General features: G+C 39.1%; 1 protein-coding gene across 6 annotated transcripts in view; it reads right to left on the bottom strand.

Moving 5' to 3' along the window:
* The window catches only part of RUNX1T1 (RUNX1 partner transcriptional co-repressor 1), a 195953-nt gene extending 177247 nt beyond the window's left edge, over positions 1-18706 (bottom strand). For 2 of the 6 annotated variants that reach the window (XM_081070761.1, XM_081070765.1), the window contains exon 1: positions 10444-10609. Coding sequence is in view for 2 of the 6 variants with exons in the window: in XM_081070759.1 (XP_080926885.1) it covers positions 10762-10882 (121 nt within the window). In the remaining 4 variants the exon portion in view is untranslated. Of the gene's footprint in view, positions 1-10443; positions 10610-10735; positions 11037-18297 lie in introns of those variants that run through there. The other 4 variants (XM_081070762.1, XM_081070760.1, XM_081070759.1 and 1 more) reach the window with 4 other exon arrangements.
* Positions 18707-19740: the final 1034 nt, after the last annotated feature.

The raw sequence follows: 19740 nt of genomic DNA, 5'->3' as shown, positions 1-19740 counted from the left end.
ACCTGGGGGCATCTGGTAGAGGGAAAACTGAGAGCCACTAAAAAGGTTTTTTAGTCTCATTGGGTCTCTGATCAAAGGGACACTTCCATATACACAATATTTTGCTTGTAATTTCAGGGAACTCATCCTTTATAAAAACACATTTGTGAACTTCACGACAAACAATATAAATGAATAAAACAAAATATGCATTTATGAATATACAAGTGACTTGACCACCTCACAGTTTGCCTAGGGACAATTCTGTACATGATGTGCTTTTTGTTTGTTCGTTTCTGTTCCTGAAACTTACAAGCTAAAATATGGCTGCAATAAATTGTATATTCTATAAGACAACACAATGAAAGGGGGTCAAGGTAGAAAGAATTGGGAAAGAAACATATTCTTGGAACCAAATTTTCATTTTGGTCTTAGCAATGAAATATTTCAGGGCAATATTATTAAGCATGAGCTTTCAACAAATGTTTAAAAACATTGTAAAAACATCTAAAGTACCCCAATTGTTCCAAACTTCGACTTCAAGGAGATTATAAACCAACAGAGAAGTCGGAATACCATGGATGATAGCAAAAGGTTGGATGTGATAAATTCTGTCTTGGAGGAAGAGAGGTCATGAAGGCTTCAGAATAGTGTTTCATCATAGACCTGTGAGAGGACATAGTGGGTTCCCTGCAGAAACGGGTCTTAATTAAGGTTGAGGTGAGAAAAGTCTAGCAAATTAGGGGTTTTGTCTGTCTTGAACATCGCTATATCCCCAGACATCAAACAGGGCCAGACTCTCCATTAAGTACTTGTTGAATGAAGGAATAGTCAGTGAGAGAAGATGGTATGGGAGCTTTTGGACGAGAGCGGAGAACAGTTCCAAAGTGGCCACGTCGGATGCTAAGATTAAGCAAGCAAACCCTTATTGAAGGTTATGCTTCACACATCATTTCATGTAATTCTCATGACAATCTTATGAGGTTTTATCATTATAATCCAAATAAGAATTATTTCCAGATGAAGGGGAGCAAAGGAAATAAAAGTAGTAAAGCACTTGGGAGTTGAGTTTCTTCACCACTCCACTCAACTGCCTTCTGGCAGAGAAAAGAGTAGCATCACTTTCCCCCAGAAGAGCAGAACCAGTCAATCTCAGGCTGATGCTGCAGTCTCCAACTTTACAGTAAGTGAAATAGGTATAAGATTTGCAAAAAGACTCAAGAGAACCAAGGGACATACAATAATAACTCTCCTTACAACCACCAGTGCTTGTGCCCTACTTTCTTCCCCAAACACAACTCCTTTTGTCAGCTTCTAGTACATACTTCCTACAAGTAGAACCGCAGATATACATATATATGTATATATATATGTGTGTATATATACATATTTAATACTGTCTTTTAACATATAAAAGGGATTCTTTTACTTTTTCAATATGAGGCCTCGATTTTAAAACAAAAAAATAATGGTATCACGCATGATAGCAGGTATTTTGTTTACCGTATGCTGACTGTAAAGTACATAAAGACAAGTTTCTCTTAAACTCAGTAATATTTTAATGCATTTTGTTCTTTTAATGCATATTTGAAAAATGTCATCACATGATAAAGTATTTGGTCTACAAACAGTGCTTGGGGCTCTGAATAAATGAATGTGCTTTCAAAAGCCCCTGGAAATAACTCTCTCTTCCCCCTGTTACCAAGAGTACCAAGCCCAGAGTCTGGGGGACACACTGTCTCTGCTTTTTCATCAAATCCTCCTTGACTGCTTACTCTCTGGTTCCTGCTTTCATTCCTCTACATAACGTTAGAATTAAAATACATTTTATAAACTATCTCACAAACAAAAGTCCAATGCTTGAATTATGTCAAACAGCTAGGCTGCTCTGGTAGGAAGTTAGAGTCCAGACGGAGCCCACCCGACCACTTTTTATTCTCCCATGTGGCCTGAAGTTACCTGTAAAAAGGAGAACTCAGAACAGTTTGAAATTCATGCAAGGAGCAAACACACATGAGGGAGCCAAGTCTCAGAGTGATCAATAATAAATCCTCCATGCAACAACTACTGTTTGAGGAACACCTACCATTTGACAGCCCTGTTTCCCAAAAAGAACTGGACCAAGAGGATCCCTGGCACAAGGATATACAAATAGCGTCTGAGGCTCCTTTCTGGAGACTATGACTCAGAGTCACAAGACTCTGCATCTATGAGGGATAGGGAAGCTGCCCCTTAAACATCCAAAGTGATTCCCCAATTCTGGCAAGCAAATCGCAGTGGTCACTTAATCCACATTGTCAACTCTTCACTCTCTCTAAATCCACCCCTATATCCAAGTTCTAATTATTTTTCCTTTATAACACCTCTTGCATCTGCCTCTTCCTTCTTGTCCTACAAACCCAATACTGGTCATCCTTCTACAATAGCTAACATCTAAAACACTGCAACAAGTTTCCTACCTGGCCTCAACCTCTAGTCTTTCTTCAATTACAATCCATCTGGCCCATCACAATCAGACCAGCTCTTCAGAAACATAACTTCAATTGGGACCATGGTTTCCCCTTCCCTGATACAATCTTTTATTTTTACTTTGATTAAGATATATTTTACTATGGCATCATTTGTTGAAAAGAAGTCCAACTAGGAAATCTAATATATAAAACAATTTGTTGTAAAAGCAGAACTATTCTGGTTTCACAATGCTGAGAGAATGAATGAAAGGGCCTAAACACCTTCTGTGCCATCTCCCAATCCTGAGAAGTCCCATAGGACACAAGTTTTTTTGTTAATGTTTTGTGTGTGTGTTTTTTTTAATTCTGGTTTACTCAGAATATAAAGCTTAAATCAAAATGCTTCATCTTCAAGACAGTTATGATCTCTCTGCTTATATTCTAATAATGGCCCAAATGTCTTTTTACTATAGCCACATTCGCTAATTTAGTCTCTCTCCATCCCAACCCAAACCACCCCAGTACTTCTCCATAGGTCTTTTCCACATCTGTGCTTCTGCATTTCCCATCCCTACTTTATTACTGCCCACAACCCCATTATAATGACTGTGCCTTGATAAATCCTACCTGACTCAAAACAAGCTTAAATTCCAACTTGCTCCCAACTTTTAAAATCTCATTTATTGTACCATTTAATTGTTAAGTAATCAAGCCCCATAATCTTTTGTACTATTTAATTTGTCATGAGTAGGTTTACCATTCAGTGGGAACTGAGCTTACTACCTGCCCAGTGTCTCCATCTAACATATTGCCTTATACATTGTAGGAATTTATTAAATATTTATTAATTTACTTCAGATTTACAACCAAGAGTAAAACTTTTAATTTTCTTTCTGATACTCTAAAAGGTGTCATTATCAAGACTACCCAAATTGCAAATGCCTTTCTTTAAAAATTGTCAAATTAGATTTAATGGGTTGATCATTTTATAGTTCTTCATTTTTATTTTTCTCTGATATTTTATGTCCTCTCCCTCTAGTCAACTCAAAGCTTCACTTGGACATGTCAATGGAGATGGATCACATTTACTTTCCATTTAGATATGAACCAACCTACCTACACTTATTTAAACAAAGGAATGAAAATTCATTGTCCATATTTGTTTCCCACCAGTGGTCAAATGTGGATCTCATTTTTAAATAGATCTAGCAAGAGACGAAAATGAAAATGTGTGACAGGTAGGAAAAGAGGTTGAGTAGTAAAGAATACTTATTTGTCTGACACATGATAAAAGTTAACCAATCCTAACAGTCACTTAAAAAGAACACTTTCACAGGAAAGAAGGATTACTATGTCAGTCTGATAAACACCACAGTTCCAGTCCCAATATCATCTGCTGTTCTTCCCAGCTGTGTTTGCTCATCACTGTGTACATAACATATGCATAGATTCAGAAAATAAACTTGCAGTCTTTCATGACCTGTTTTACAGCTCACATTTTCCTATATCTTGAGGTTAGGAAAAGGAATATAGTACATCTAGTTTTAACCAAAGAGACCAACCAACTTCCTAAGACTTTGTATTTAAAGCACAACTTACACTATGCTTACAAGGTCCTCTGGGGGATGATGTCCCAATTTCTGACATTCTGCTTGCCAAATCTAATATATATTTGAAATGCTCTCTGAAATGGTGCTGTGTTAATTCTCTGGCACCACAACTCTTTGTCAGCAGCATTTGCAGGTATCATTATCTATCTACTTTCCTAATATCTCTCTGATCTCCTCCTACCTGAGTGTCACCATTTGCACTCCCCACAAGGTCTAGTGGAAGTGACTTCTGAAATCCTCTTTAAATAGCACCTTACAGCTAATTTTGTCTCCTGGTGCTCTAATAGACCTGTCCACATCTAGCTCATCACTGTTTTGGCAATGTTTCCTCTCATTAGTGGTACCTAGCTCTTGAACTTTTTTAGACAAATTGCCATTACATCTCATGGTAATAGTTTCTCTATTCTCTCTCTGATGTAATACTCAATCTAGTCAAGCCAGACACCAAGTAAGAGCCCAACACTTAAGTATGTTTTAAGACATTCTCTTTTGTAGCAAAGAACTTCAATTTGGCCTCCCAATGAACTTTGAATACCAATGCAAATGTCTTCAACCCATGAAATGACAGTGATTCTCATGGCTTCCATTTCTAATGACAGACAAAAATAACATAACTTCTAAGTCCTGCCAAATGCAGATATTACTAATAAAAAGAAGTTTCTACTACCATCTTGGATGATGACAAAGAGCTCATCTTGAGCAGATCACAAGTTTAAGAATGCAATAGTCTCTAAGTTTCAAAGTAATTCAGCCCAGGATCATTAGTAACAGTTACACAAATTCGGATTAAATTTATAATAATGTCTATATTTTTTACAAACTAAAGAAAAGTACAGAATCAGTGTTATTGGTAATAACTGGGCTTTTAACTGTTTTTAGAAGCAATAGCAGACTTCCTTCAGACAATGCAATAGGACAATTTTTCAGTCTTTCTTACTTAAGAACTGATTCTTAGCCAAATGACAACATGCCCTTATTTATTTAAATAAATTGTTATTTAGCAGGTTCTCTCCAAAAATGATTCTAAAATGTCATTTCCTAAATATGCAAGTGACTTAGGTCCAAAGTCTGTGGATATGGCAAATATTTAGTAAGCACAACCTATCGCCTCCATGCTTTAGCCCCTAGTTTATCATACCTTCCCCCAGGTACCAAGTTCATCTTATCCAGCAACTGTGAAGGGAAAGTATGAAGGTCATTTTCTTTGAGCAAAACCTAAAATCATAAGTTCCTTCTCACTGCATAAATAGGTTTATTTCTCCAGCATTCACCTCTGAAAAAGGTATAATAACAGCCACAATTTCAATCGTCTAAGGTCCAGGATGGCTATGGAAAAAAATGGCTCCATATTCCCAATGCCACTTCTTTACAATGGACAACAGTGGTAAGATAATCATGTTTTACACCGATTCCATTTCCCAGTTGTACGGAGACTAGTAGTGTCCCCTCAACTCAGAATTAAAAATATAAATAAGGATTTATTGTCATTCACCTAACCTTGGGAAATTCCTGAAAACCTATTTCCAGTATCATATGTAGATTTATACATATGGGAGTTGAGAAGTCTAATAATCACTGAATCTGCATATCATTTTGCTCCTTAAGAAGTTACCTGAAGGCTGGAATGCACCCCAGGCCCCCAGCAAAAGTCAGTGACTGAACTGGAAAGGGAAACCCAATTTACCTACTAATTAGAGGGATACACACATTCCAGGTCCGTCTTTTTATAATACAATGAATACTTTATAGTACATAACTACGATTACAAACTCAAAATGGTGCAGAAACCCTCTCCTCCTTTCTTAAGAAGTGATCAGGAAGTTGGACTTGGCCAATTGAGAGATGCTGAGGTCAACACAAGCATCGGGGAACTACGGACACTGGGCAGAAGACAACTCCAGAGTGCCTAATGAGATCAATAAAGGGAACAGACTATTCTTCGTGGCTTCAGCACAGTGTAGAAAAGTTGGTATTTTGACAACAGAACAGAGTTTAGTAATGGAGAAGCCTGGATTAGGAGGTATTACGGGATATCTGTCAGTCGCCAACTCTGTTTCTTAGGTTGAAGATGAGGGCATAAGTAATAGATGTATAGTTCATAGCTGCTAAGGAAAATATTAAGCCAAATATTCAGAGAATATGATTCTAATTATTAGAACTCAGGAACAAGTAGGTAATTAGTTTTGGGGACACAAGGAAACCTCAGTTTTCTATATTTGGGCAAAAGGAAAAGCCAAAAGAGCAACTACAGCCAGAGTCTTAGAGTGAGGCACTGGGAACTCTTTGAAATAAAGAAAGTGAAATTCTGGTTGATTGTTTCCTCAAAATTAGTGATGACAATGTATGTGAAGGTTAACTTCAGGCTCACGGTAGGTCTTTAATATTTGTCAGTTCCTCTCCTCTCCCAAGACCGACAACTAGGAGGCAGCCCTTAAAAGCCCAGAGCAAACTCAGAAGTAGTCTATGCCCAGGCATTAAAAGATTAATGAATCCAGTCGATCACATTCCCTAAGGCATTTAGAGGTGCTGAGATTGTTGGACAAACAATGGGAAAATGTTACATTTGTATCCCTCTACATTCAACAAGATTTGTATTCTAAAGACCCTATTTACCCAAATACTTGATTTGCCTTAGAGATCTTGACAATATGAAACCTACAAAAAAAATGCCTGCTTCATTTCTTCATGAGTTATATTATATAAGCAATTTCAATTAGAACTATCAAAGCAGGAAGACATTAAAAAGTAGGTCTTTTACAGTCACTGAAAATGTCAGTGGTTCTAAGCAGCATTGATGGTTTTAAACTTTTTCAAACAGGAGGATCTCATACCTTAATCCTCAACCTGGGACGTTATCAGTGGTTCTGAAGGAGGAGCCTGGACAACACTTCATTACGTGTGAACATTTTGAAAAGAGTCCTAAGCAACTCTCCCGTTCACGACATCTTAGATACCAAGGCTTCAACACTGAATGTGGCTTCAGCATAAACAACTCATTAGAAGATCATATACCAAATGATGGGGTTGTGTCTGTGAAATAAATCTCCTGACACTGATATGTGACTCAGCATCATTTCTTGAGGGTGGCAAAGTGCTCGGTGCTTGTACCAGGGAATATACCTACATGGCTGCCCAGGTCTCTGAAAGATATCAGCATAACATGGATGCCAAAATTTGTCTTCAAATCAGAAAGTCCTTAAAAGTATTATTTTTGGGTTGGCTACATATATGTAATCACAAGTACTCACACTCAATACTATTCTTCAAACTACCTCTTCTTTTGAGTTGGTGTTTCAGAAGAAACACTGCATTTGTTAATATCCAATATTCTAATGTGTCACAATGTCTGCCTTCCCCTTAATCCATTCTGGAGATATTCTGGGTTTATCTGTGAAAAGTGTGTCTGGCAAGTCAAGGGTGAAGCCACAAGCTAAATGGCCTCTAATTGATCCTAAGCAGTGATCACATATTACCCTGGACAAATTACTATAGCCACAAGTCAACCCAACTGCAATTGTGAATAGAGTCAATATTGAATCTGATCCAAATTTCATCAGTCTTCTTTCTACCTTAACTCTATGCCCAGTATCAAATGGATAGCAGTGTCATTTATTTTCTTATTATGGGGATGATGAAGTATTATTTATATTACTATTATTTAAGATGTGTTAGAGTTATCTTTCTAATTGATCCTAGATGATTTAAAAAAACATGTCTTTCCTAGAAATGTCACTAGTAAAATGCATCCACTCTTTTTCTCCAATGTGGTACTTTCCCTGTCCATAAAACTTATTTGATTAACAGTAATATAGACGCTAAAGCTTTTGTATGCAGGTACTCAAGCTTAATTCAATCATTTTATTTAAGCATGAAAAAAATTATTCTGAAAGCCCTGTTAGGTAAAATATACCTAATTAGTTTCAACTTACATTTGCAGGTGTATTAAATAAAGGTGAAATAAATCACAGGATGCTCAGTATGCAATGGAACAGTGTTAAGTTTGTTAACAGTTGGCAGTAAGTTAAAAAAAAAATTGTAGCATTAGAGAATGTGAAAAATAACTATCTCATTTTAAATAACTGTATTTAAACAGGTTATTTTAAAATAAATTTTGTTTGTGCAAACTCTTTTTATATTACTAGACTTTTGCCTATGGAAACCTCTTTCATAGTCATACAAGTTGAATTCCTAATTGCATAATACCATGTATCTGCTGAGGATAAAAGTGCCAACAAATGAAAATGCACATTAGGCAAGAGATTGTCAAAAAAGAAAATTGTCTTTTTTTTTGTTTTGTTTTGTTTTTTTGTTTTTAAATAACCCACTCATATTAACAAAAGACTGCAGTGGCTTCCAAATTATAGGTTGTTATTTTTAGTGGAAGTAGTTCAATATTCATATTGGAGCAGATGTAGCAGTTTAACAAAACAGCTCTTCAAATCCTGCACAAATTGAAAACAGAAAAACTGATTACATTTTCTCTTATCACTTTCCTTTTCTGAATTGACACTTTTGGCCTTCTGAAAATTTACACATGGCTTTCATCTCAACAGCACCTGCTGATCAAATAAAAACCTAACATTTTCATGAAAATGGTATAAAGGACTAGTTTTGTTCTAAAGGCTGTAAAGGGCAATCAGTTGCCTACTTGGTGGCAACAATTGCTGTGTATACAGCATATTCATAATAGTTTTATATTTTCATTAAACTTTTTAAAAATGTTATGTCCCTTCTGATTTTTCACATATTCACTTTTTGTATAACTCACATTTTTTTGACTCAACGTCTGCCCAATACTTAGTTTTATTATGCAAAGACCAAGCAAAATAAGGAATACTTAGTATTTTTCTCTACCACTGCTGGGAACATACACATATTTATCTTTATATATCACTGTCTATGCATGAAAGTGGGTGTAAAATATCTACATCTCACTTTTGTATTCCACCCACCAAAGAAAACAGCAAACAAAAGTCAAAGTCAGTTCCTATTTCAGAAGGGTCTCATGGTTCTTTATCAGATATAGATTTAGCAGGTGCTTGGATGTTTGAGTACTCCACACTGGGGAAGAACAGATGTCACCCACAAACAAACTGGTAAACATTTAAATGATGTAACCAACCACTCACCGCAAATACCTCCAGAGAAGGTAAAGGTCAATCTTGACAATGGGTATTTTTGTACATAAAATATGCATGACTGGTGGCCAGGCTGCTTCTCAGATTTTTAAATAAAAGTGCTACATACATTTCTCTGTAACACCCAATTCTGGGTAAAATTAAAGATGCTCCTAAAAAATGCTGTCAGTTTCTCAGCCAACAGAGCTCTACCAATTCTGAAGTATTCCAGGCTGTCCATCCCGATTCTGCCTCAGTGATAAGGTAGCCTGAAGGCAAAAATGACATACAGTAATACATGTGCCACTGTGGACAGTTGGTCTGTGAATTTCAGTGCTTCATCATGCTCACTGAGGCAACAGCAAACCTGAAATGTCAATATGTTCAGTCAATGGAAGTAAAATAATGGGACTCTATTGTCTTACTCATTCGATCTGCTGCTGTCAACAAGGAAACATGCCCCTCATTCTTTAGACAAATTTTAATTAGGCTTCTAGGTACTGGATCATATTTATCTATGAAAACACCTATCTTGACAAGGTGTAGGAGACAAAACAATCATTTTTTTCCCACTTTTATCCATTTTAAGAACCTTCCAAAATTGCTACTATAATTTTGAGAAATACACTCATGAGTCAATAAAACATTTTTATTATTCTTTTTTTTTTTTTTTTTTTTTTTTTATTATTCTTTTTTAAAACGAACTCCAAGGAAAAAAATTCCACAGTTCAAATCCAAAATACAAATCTACCTAACAGTCTCAGAGTGACTTTTTTTCTCTAGACTTAGTTGAAACCATACTATAAAAGCAACTAATTTCATATTAAAAGTAGGCTTCATTTGTTTTTCTTACTCATTCAAGTATGTTCAATTCATCACCCTTTCAAAACAAGTCAGACAAAACCAAACACCAGTGATGGATTCCAAAAGCCTCTACCCTTTTTGCTCAGTTTGTCAATCTTATAAATAAGGGGTAAATGAAACTACTGTTAAAATAAGGGAGATGGTGCTGAGAAAGGGAGGAGGTGAGGGGAAGAGGAAATAAATCATTCAATTTTCACCTAAGTTCTATGGCCCTTCCATGCACCAAAGACAGTTTCATTTTAAAATAAAAATATAAATGAACTAATCAAGTTGTTCAGCAGCTTTTTCTCTCCCCTCTTCATCCAAAGGCTTCAGCATTCAGTCAATACATAACCTATTGTCCTCCTTTATCGAGTCACTTTAAACCTATTCAGACTGACAAAACTCAACCCAATTAAAGATAAGGCTCTCCGGTAATCTCACCTCAGTAAATCCTGTCTGGATAGCAGAGGTGATGGGAGATTGCGGCCAGGCCAGGGCTGATGCCTCCTCCTCACCCATACAACAAAAGGCAGATTTCTCTTTCTCCCTCTGCTAATCTTTAAATGTAAATTCTCTGCCGGCTAAAAGGAGCGACAGATAACATGTTACATCTTCACTTCTCCTGGTCTTATCGACTTCTGAATCATTTGGAAAGGGAGAGAGGGAAAGAGAAAAGCAGCCTCCTGGTGCTTCCCCCACTGATCTTTCCCACCCCTCCTCCCTCCCCACTTACCTCCCCTCCCTGTTTACGGAGATTACCTTCTGGCAAAGAAGCACAGGAGAGGCAGTGCAGCTGAGGAGGCACCCAGACTGTGGCTTTGTATTCATTAAACACACATCGGAGCTTATCAGGAGTAAAAACCTTGTCAGGATGGCACATTGTGTGTGAGTGAGTGTGTGAGCGCAGAAGGGAGAGTTGAGAAGCTAACGTGCATCAGGGTGATTACAGTATCAGCAGGGCCCAGATGGAGGCAGGAAAATAAACAGAGGGTGCGTGTGTGACAGAGCGGGAGAGGGAGGAAAAGTGGAAAGAGCGGGAGGTAGAGAGGAAAGAGACGGACTGGAGGGAAGAAACCAGAAGGGATGGGGGGTTGGGGCTCAGGCCCCAGGATGGGGGGTGGCACATGGGGGCGAGGCACCCCAAAGATGGCTGAGAGCAAGAGCCAGGGCGTGGGTACTCCTGTATTCCAAAATCTGGCCCTATTCTGAGAAAAAGGGAGGAATCCAGACTAGCAAACTGTATTTCCCTACTCCAGGGCTAGACCGTGAATATTTTGGAGGTTTGGTCTAGGTCAGAGGGAGATCTAGAGCTCTTTCTTGGCAGAGAATAACAATGAGGCATTCACCATTTTACCTCCATCCAAATAGCCACAATTTGCAAAACAAGCCTAGCTGAGTCCTCAAAGCAGTTACGCAGCCGTCCAGACCAACCTCAAGTGGAAGTTCTTATCCCTTTCTTTGCTGACCCCAATACTCCTTAATTACACACACCACAAATCCATGCATACAGAGATGGACACAGGCAGATATAAAACCTTTCCTTTTCCTTGGCTTTAATGTGTAGCAGCAGAAGACTCATGCAGCCAAGATCCCTGTGATAAGGACCACTTATGATTGGTAGCTAGCTATAGGTGACTCTTAGACACCTCCAGAAGTTGTGTTGGGGAGGGGGTTTCTTATGTGTACATCTGAGAGTCTATTTTGGAGGTAGGAATTTGACAGCGAGGCAATCAATCTCTTTACCCACCCAGAGACGGAGAATCGGAGAACAACAGAACTAATGCTCCTCCATCAGACCAGAGTTCATCTTCCACCCCATCAGGCTTAGGAGGAAGATACACCTGAGTAGCCCCATGGGAGCCCCTTTTTACTTTTAAATGTGCCAATCAGACAATCTTAATATCTGATCAGATCCTTAATGGAGTGCAGATAATGCAGCAAATAAGGTTACTTTATTGGGAGAGGGAGAGTATTTGGTTGCATTGTATTTCAAGGCTCTGAAGTTTGGTTAAGAAACCCATTACAGTATGAAGAGTGAGTTCAGAATGAAGTAGCCTGTAAACTGCATAATTGTTCATGGTATATATTGTCGCCCCAGTTGCAGTGACATCTCAACTTATAAAATAGTTTATGCCTGGGGTCTCACTATAAAGGGACAAAATGGTAGGGGTGAGGGGAGTATAGTCAGTAGAGAGAAAACATAGATGAGCAAGAGAGTGGCCTCACAGAGGAGAAAAATTTGAAGAAGTCCTTTAGAAAATGAGGAGAGGTATTGTTTAATCAAACACTCTCCTCCAAAACACTTAGCCAAAAAATAGTTTTATGTGTAGTAGTAGATCCCCGCCACCATGCTCCCACCCCAAGAAAAGAATTAAAGGAAACTTGATAGATAAGGCAAAGGGGAAAAAAAGCTGGGCATAGGATGGTGAAGGGCATGTGTGAAATATCTTGTCATGCAATGAATGTCAGATAAAAAGGGGTCTGCCACAATCCTCCAGTAACCCAATAATGTGGAAAACCTCATGGTATCACCGAGAAGAGTACAGGTAATTCTTTTCCATGAATCTTCAAAAAGTGACCAGGTTCAATAGTTAGAGAAGGGTACAAGGGTAGGAAGTAAACCAGTTGGCAGGGAATATCACAAAATTGAGTGAACTCTACTGAATGGGTGATAATCTGTCATTCTTATGTGTTTTAAATTTAATAACAGATTTATGGAGTATCGCTTTAGTTCTTGTAAAGGGTTACCTTTCACTTTTTCTCTAGTTGTTATAAAAAACTACATTCAGAGTAACCAAAGGTAACCACACATACCTTTCCCTTTATTACATTTTAGTTAGATCAAGTTAGACACAGACTACATGCAAATGCCTACAAATCTAACACAACTCTAGGAAGACAAAAATACAATTTACAAATGCCCACTGATTTTTCCATTACATGCTATTTGAAAAAATGCTATTTAAAAAAACACAAAACAAAACAATGCAGTACTTTGAAATCCAGAAAAGGCTTACATTTTTTTCTTTTAAAAGCATCCAAATACTGAAGACATGAAGAAAACTGTGCAAAAGCTAATCTGCCAATGTTCTTATTTTGTAGAGGCAGAGTATTTCTATTACCACCTTGTTTGTTCATTGACTTTTGACTCCCAGTTATAGAAAAGATCAACCAATTCTCAAATGGGAAGAATCCGTGACTCTCTTCCAAAGCAAACATTTTGCTGCAAAGCTTTCAATTAAAAAAAAGCAATATAATAATCAAGAACTATAATCACAGAATAAGTGTACAATAGAAAGTGGTTTCTATAATCACAGCTGTCCTGAAGTCCAAGTTGAACACAAGAAATCTTAATTTCAACTCGTTCTTTACTTAATAATAGGTTACCTTCTTATAAAAGCAAGAAGTCCATCTGCCGCAGACAGATAAATTTGAAGTATTAATTAAGATAAAAATCTAGCATTTTCTTTCTTTCTTTGAGTATGTGAATTCTAGTGTGATATAATGTGAGAATTCCAACATATGACCATTATGGTATAGTATCTCATTGCTCAGTTTATCATTATTTCATTTGCAATTCTTATGTTAATTATGTTCATAATTACTATAAACAGATGTGGTAGACATTCATATGACCTTTTATTGCAGAATACATTCTTCTCTCATTTTACTTTATTTCTCATATATGTGAAACTGAAATGCAGAAAAAAAAGAAAAAGACTTTCTAATTTTCTGATGTTTTATATACATAAGTTAAAACCTACCTTCTACTTCATCTGCATTTCAAAATATTAGAATATTCTTAACATTTAAGTTGCTTTACAACACATTTTTAAATTGCAAGCAAAACCTCACTACTGCTCACTGAACTGTAGTTATGGATGCCAAACAAGGCTAGCATCTACATCTAAGTTGTTTGTCTTTTTTTTTTTTAATATCAAAGGTTAATGCAGCAGAATTGTGCTTCAAAACCAAGTGCCTAGCAGCAGCTACGGAGCGATTTATTCACTCATAACTCAACCATCACCCTCTTTACATAAAACACATTTACAATAAAATCAGTATGGATTTCATTAGCTGAAAACCTTCTCGAATTTCATTTCTTTGGCCTTAATCTATAATTAGTGTGGACAGACAGGTGCAAACCCTTCTCTTCTACAGATGGCTACTGGAAATGGTGCATAGTAGCTCCTTCTGTTTAAATAACACAGAGATAACCTGCTCTGTCTTATCACTTACGATTACCTCCATTAAACTGAACTAATGTTTGCTTTAATAAAATGTTCACTGTTCTTTAAACATTATTTAGGAACTCTTATATTAATAGCTATAAAAAAGTGAATTTGGTCGGTATCTCTTTAGATAATAACTTATGCTGGATAAAATTTTCCCACTGATGAATACTACTCTAAGCTTCATAAAGTATGGTGTCGAAGTTGATTTAACATTTGATAGTTATTTTATAGTTATTATAAATATTTTATAGTTATAAATATTATGAATATAGTTATATTTATTAAACAGATTCAAATATGATATTTTTAAAGGCATGTCAGTGACAAACAATTTTTAACAAGCAAGGTGGAAGGAAACATTTTTCCTGAAGTTTAGAAGTATGAAAGGTTTATTTTTTTCTTACAGATTTTAACTTGTTATTAAAGTGTATAACTTAAAATCCTAGATTGTTTTCAAAGGACATTTATGTTAACCTAATTTCATGTATTTGTTTAACTTCTTATAGATTATTCTGAAAGATGTATGAGTTCATCATTTTAAGTCACATTTGAAAATTAACCATAGATGTAAGTGCACTCTGTAAGCACATGGTTAAAAATAACTCCACTCCATAATAAATAACCTTTATAAAGCCAGAGATCACTTCTTCCTGCTTCTGCTATCAATAAAATCTGTAGATCACAATAGGATGAATAGGTGTCCGTAAAACAAAGAACTTTTAAATGTCCAAATGGCAACAAATAAAGAGCTTTTCTCACTGAACTTACTAACTTACAGTAATAGACTCCAGTAAAATGCAACTGACTCGTGTTTTTTTTTTTTTCACATGCAAATCATGCAGGTGCCAATTTTTCAGACTGCTTTGCTATGAAGGGCTATGCTGCCTGCATAAAACCTCAGTGCTTTGCATTCAGTGCCTGTCAGCTGATGTTCATATCAAGGAAGTGAGAAACAGGATTTGACAGTGAAGAATGTCCTAAACTGAAAACCACTGACCAACATTCCTATTGGAAGCAGTGCTTTCTCCTGATCTCTTTTCAATGCTTTTTTTTTTTTTAAGTTTTGTTTTTTGCTAAGCTTCTATTTTATAATAAAATAAATGATAATGACACCTTACATTTATGTACTTCTTTGAAAAATTTGAAGTGCTCTTGTATTTGCAAATATTTAGACTAACACCCTCGATGGGACAGCTCATCATCAAATACCAGCAATATTTTACTTTTCTTCTGAAAGGGAAAACTAAAAATATTTAAAAAGCTGCAGTCCTGTAGGTGTGACACAATATTATTTCCAGCAACTTACAATCAATAGAGCAGTTTGCAATGTTTTGCCAGTAGAATGCTTCTTATTAGAAAGGTATTTTAAGGACCATTTTAAAATCAAATCATTAGCAGGTATTAGTGGGTCACAGAGACTAAGTCTACAAAGGAAAATATCATTTCAAAGACCTCTGGTCTGCTTTGAGTTGTCCAAACATTAAAGGAAAAATAAACTGCTTTCTCCACTGCTTCTTTTAGGTATGAACAGGACACTGGAGAAACTACATACTCAAATTCTCCCACTCAATATTTAGCTTTTCAAATAAAGTGACTGCTGTCTAAATGGTTTACAATAAAATTATTTACGCTTAAACAAAGATTTTTAATATAAAGTTCTCTTAGTATAATCTTAGATAAAGTCAGTTTTCATGCACTCAGAATAAGTCTGATTATTTGGTTGGAATTTTGTCATTTGAAAGAATCAACCAAAGAAATACCAAATGCTAAATACAATAAAAGTATGCAACGATGGACTTCAACTTCCTCAACATCCATCCTAGCTGCAAAAAAAAAAAAAGAAAAAAAAAAAAAGCCTGGGGTCAAACTGAGATTCCATGATTAATACTGGGTAAGACTGTCAGACTTCTCTCAAAAAATAACAATCAGTAAAAGAAAGGAAAAAGATAGAAAAAGAAATCAGGTAGCCCTATCTATGCTACCTGTAAGCCCCCATAATGTAAAAACTAGACTACATTTTCAGAATAAACAAGGGGTCAAAATCCATAGAATTATGAATTTGCTGCTGCCTGTACAAATCACAGCTGACATAAACACCCAGGTTGGGACTATGTTGGTTTAAGAAACAATGGTGTTTGTTGACCTTTTCTAAGGAACTGTGTGACAGGAGAAACTGGGCACAACAGAATACTCCCATGGTCAAAGCAAAATGCTAAAATAAACTAAAAGGAGGCCCCCAACACTAACAAACCATTTATCACAGAGAAGCTGATCAATTTGTATTCTAGTGAGTCTGGACTCACTGGGCATAGACCCAGTTCACTCTGTTCTCGGCAAAGGAGGGGTATGATGATAAAAGACATTGAGTGCACTTAAAAACGATATAGATGTTTAAAAGGAGACTAGGAGGGGGGAAAAAAAACCTGTTAAACAGATTGCAGTTCACATAGAAGGCAGAAAAAAATGCTTTGGTCAGCAACCCGACCTTTATCAGAGGATAAATCAATTTGCAGCAGCTGTGGACAGCCATTTATATACAGGCCCTGGGCAGATTAATTAAAGGAAGAGAAGTTAAAACTGCAAGGGGGCTCAGAGTTACATTAAGCACATAAAGTTAATCTGGGGTGGCCTCTCCTGCTCTCCTGGTCTTTACTGCCTCGCCCTGGCCTTAGTGACCAGACTGCAGAACCTCCTCCAAGGGGAATCTAGCTATTACTTAAAGAGACATTTTGCAGGTTCTTCCAGGAAGCTGCAGCCAGGCTGTGCACGTTGGGATTTGAGGTGCCCAATCTTGAAGAAAAGATATGCTCAAAGGATCTCTCCACTATTCTTTGGAAGGAATAGGGAGACCAAGTGCTGCAAGGCTCCCCAACCACATCCTCCAAACTGAAAGGCTGGAGTGGGGGTGAGAGCTAATTTTAGTAACAGTCTTGGTTCACATCCTACTTCCCGCAATCACAGTACTCAAACTTTACCAAGGGTTGACAGCCCTTAACAGAAAAATAAGTTTCAAAACAATGGATTTAAGCGTCTGGTGTCGACATAACGGTATTTGCTTAAAGAGTCCTGGCCAGCGCTGGGTCCGCCTCTGAAGAGGGATCTGAGTATGCCAAACACCCCAGTCCTTTCAGGTTCTCAAAGAGAGCGGTGGACCGGGAGACCCGGACGCTTCTCTACTCGTTCAAGGGCTTCATCTGACGGGTTTCTGGACATCGAAAAAATTCCCCGGACGCGGCTCCCCGTCTGGGCTCCGCCGAGAGGGAGCAACAAAGCTCCCAGCTCAGAAGAGGCAGACACAGCGTCCGGGCCCGGACTGGAACACCCACGCGGCGGGGTCCCGAGAGCGTAGAGGTCCGGATAGGAGTGACGCTGCCCACCGATCCCCAGCGGTGAAGGTTGAGAGGCGCTCAGGTCGCTGCCGTCGCCCGCCCGCGTGGGACTTACCACTCTAGCACCACAAACGCCTAGAAGTAACAGGGAAAGTTCGCAGACAGGCTCAGAGAGCCTGAATGTCGCTAAGAGGACCCCGACCCTAGTCGCAGCCAGGTCTCGAAGTTAAGATTCCGCTCTCTTGCTCCTAGTGCTAAGTTTTCCACCATCGAAACGAACCTTTTCCAGTTAAAAAACCAAACAAACAAAACCCCACTATATGGGTTTAGGGCCACCTGCCAAATGCACCGTGTGCACCCTGACCAGCTGTTTTGCTGGGATGGGGAGGTGGGGTGGGGAATCACGTATCATCTTCCTGCTCATATATAGTGACCATGGAGAGGAAAGAAAAAAAAATTTAAAGGCAGTGCGGGAAATCTAAGACATGAAAATTGCCATCTTTGGCTGACCCGTGAAGTTCATTGCAAGCTGAAGTCACACGCGATGTTCCTCTTTACCCTGATGCGTAGTCCTACACTACCTAGTTGAGCGACAAGTACAGCCTGGAGGCTCTCGGCCTAATAATCCAAATGCAGATGACGGCCATCAGAATAATAATTAATAGTAATGGCCAGGGGCCCTTCCCCGCTGCCCACCCGCCCGCCTGCCCAGCCCTCCCGCAGGCACTTACACTGCACTGGGACGGAGAGTCCCACCATCCGCCACCGGCTCTGCAAGTAAAACTTCGTGTCGTCTTGGCCCGCCCGCGAGGCGAGAGGGCAAGGGATCCGCGCGGCTTCCCTTGCGAGGCCAGAGTGTCCACAGCCACTCGCCCACGCGCGCTCGCGAAGAGCCTCGGAGTCGCGCCACGGAGTGCGGGCTGCCGCTCAGCGCTGCGCACAGAGTTGCGGTACAAAAAGCCCGGGGTCGGGGACCCTAGCCAAACGCAGCCTCCACGCAGAACCCTGGACTTGAGGAGCTCTGCTCCCCTCCTCCCACCTCCCACCGCTTTTCTGTTGTTGCTGCTGTGGCAGACAAACGTGATGTGGGACGCAGGGAATTGCCACTGTCACAGGCGGCGACTGCGTCTGCCTCGCCTCACTCTCGAGGAAGAAGACGAATTTATCTGCAGGGCAGCAAGGCGTCCGCCGGGGAGCAGGAGCGCCGCGCACAGTGCGCGGATAGTGCCTGCACCAGGCCAGCCCCGGCGCGCGCCCGCGCCCAGGGCGCCGCGACCGCACGCGAGGGAGGCGGCAGCAGGGCTGCTACCAGGTGCAGGGGGGAGGGCCCGCGGCAGGATGAGAGGACTTGGAGGTTGGAGACTTCTGTGTTGTGCAGGGGTCACGAAGGTCAAGTATATGTTAACAATGGGCAGTCCCTGCTTGCTGGGGCGCGCGAGCGGGCTCGCGGGCGGCCTTCCTCCAGGCCTCGCCCTCTCCGGTGCAGGCTGGACGTCGAGCTGGCTCTCTAATGATGCCTTACCAGGCCGCCTGCTCTCCCGCGCCCCGAGTGCCCTACAGTAACCCAAGAGGACCACTTTCCCCGGCCATCTGGAATGCTCCTGGCTACCCTCCCTGTGTCTCATCACTGTCTGTAGAGACAGCGCTGCTAGAAATCAAGACACTCTCAGGTCTCTTCTCTAATCCCCTTCTGTCAGCTGATTTACAGACTATTTGCTTTCGCATTAGATAATAGTCTTAGAGAAAACAGTTATCATTTTCTTTTTTTTTTCTTTGTTTTCCTTCTCCCATTGTATACCATTATATAGAAAGGCACTTCTTTCTATCTCACGTTTTTTGTTGGCTGTGCCACCCCTCCCCCCACATTAATATCATTACTTCGGAAGGGGGGAGGGAGTCCCAGAGGACAAGATAGGGTGAAAGAATTCCAGATATTTCCAGAGTAAATAAATAATCTCTCAGTGAACAGAACTGACAATTTGTACAAAGCAAAACAAGGGGCGGCGGTTTGAATAATAATGAAAATATTAATATGTAGGTCAAATCTGATCAGATAATGACTAGCAATGATAATTAAAATGAAATCTTTTAAAATTACTATGGAAAGGCGTCACTACTGCAAATGTTATATTTAGTGCGACAATTTGAAATTCTGCCCTGAACCATGTTTTTTC

This window comes from Rhinolophus hipposideros (genome assembly GCF_964194185.1).
Source record: "Rhinolophus hipposideros genome assembly, chromosome: 13".
Taxonomy (NCBI): Eukaryota; Metazoa; Chordata; class Mammalia; order Chiroptera; family Rhinolophidae; genus Rhinolophus; species Rhinolophus hipposideros.
The sequence above is the reverse complement of the archived record's forward strand: the minus strand, read 5'-3'. Positions and strand labels throughout refer to the sequence as shown.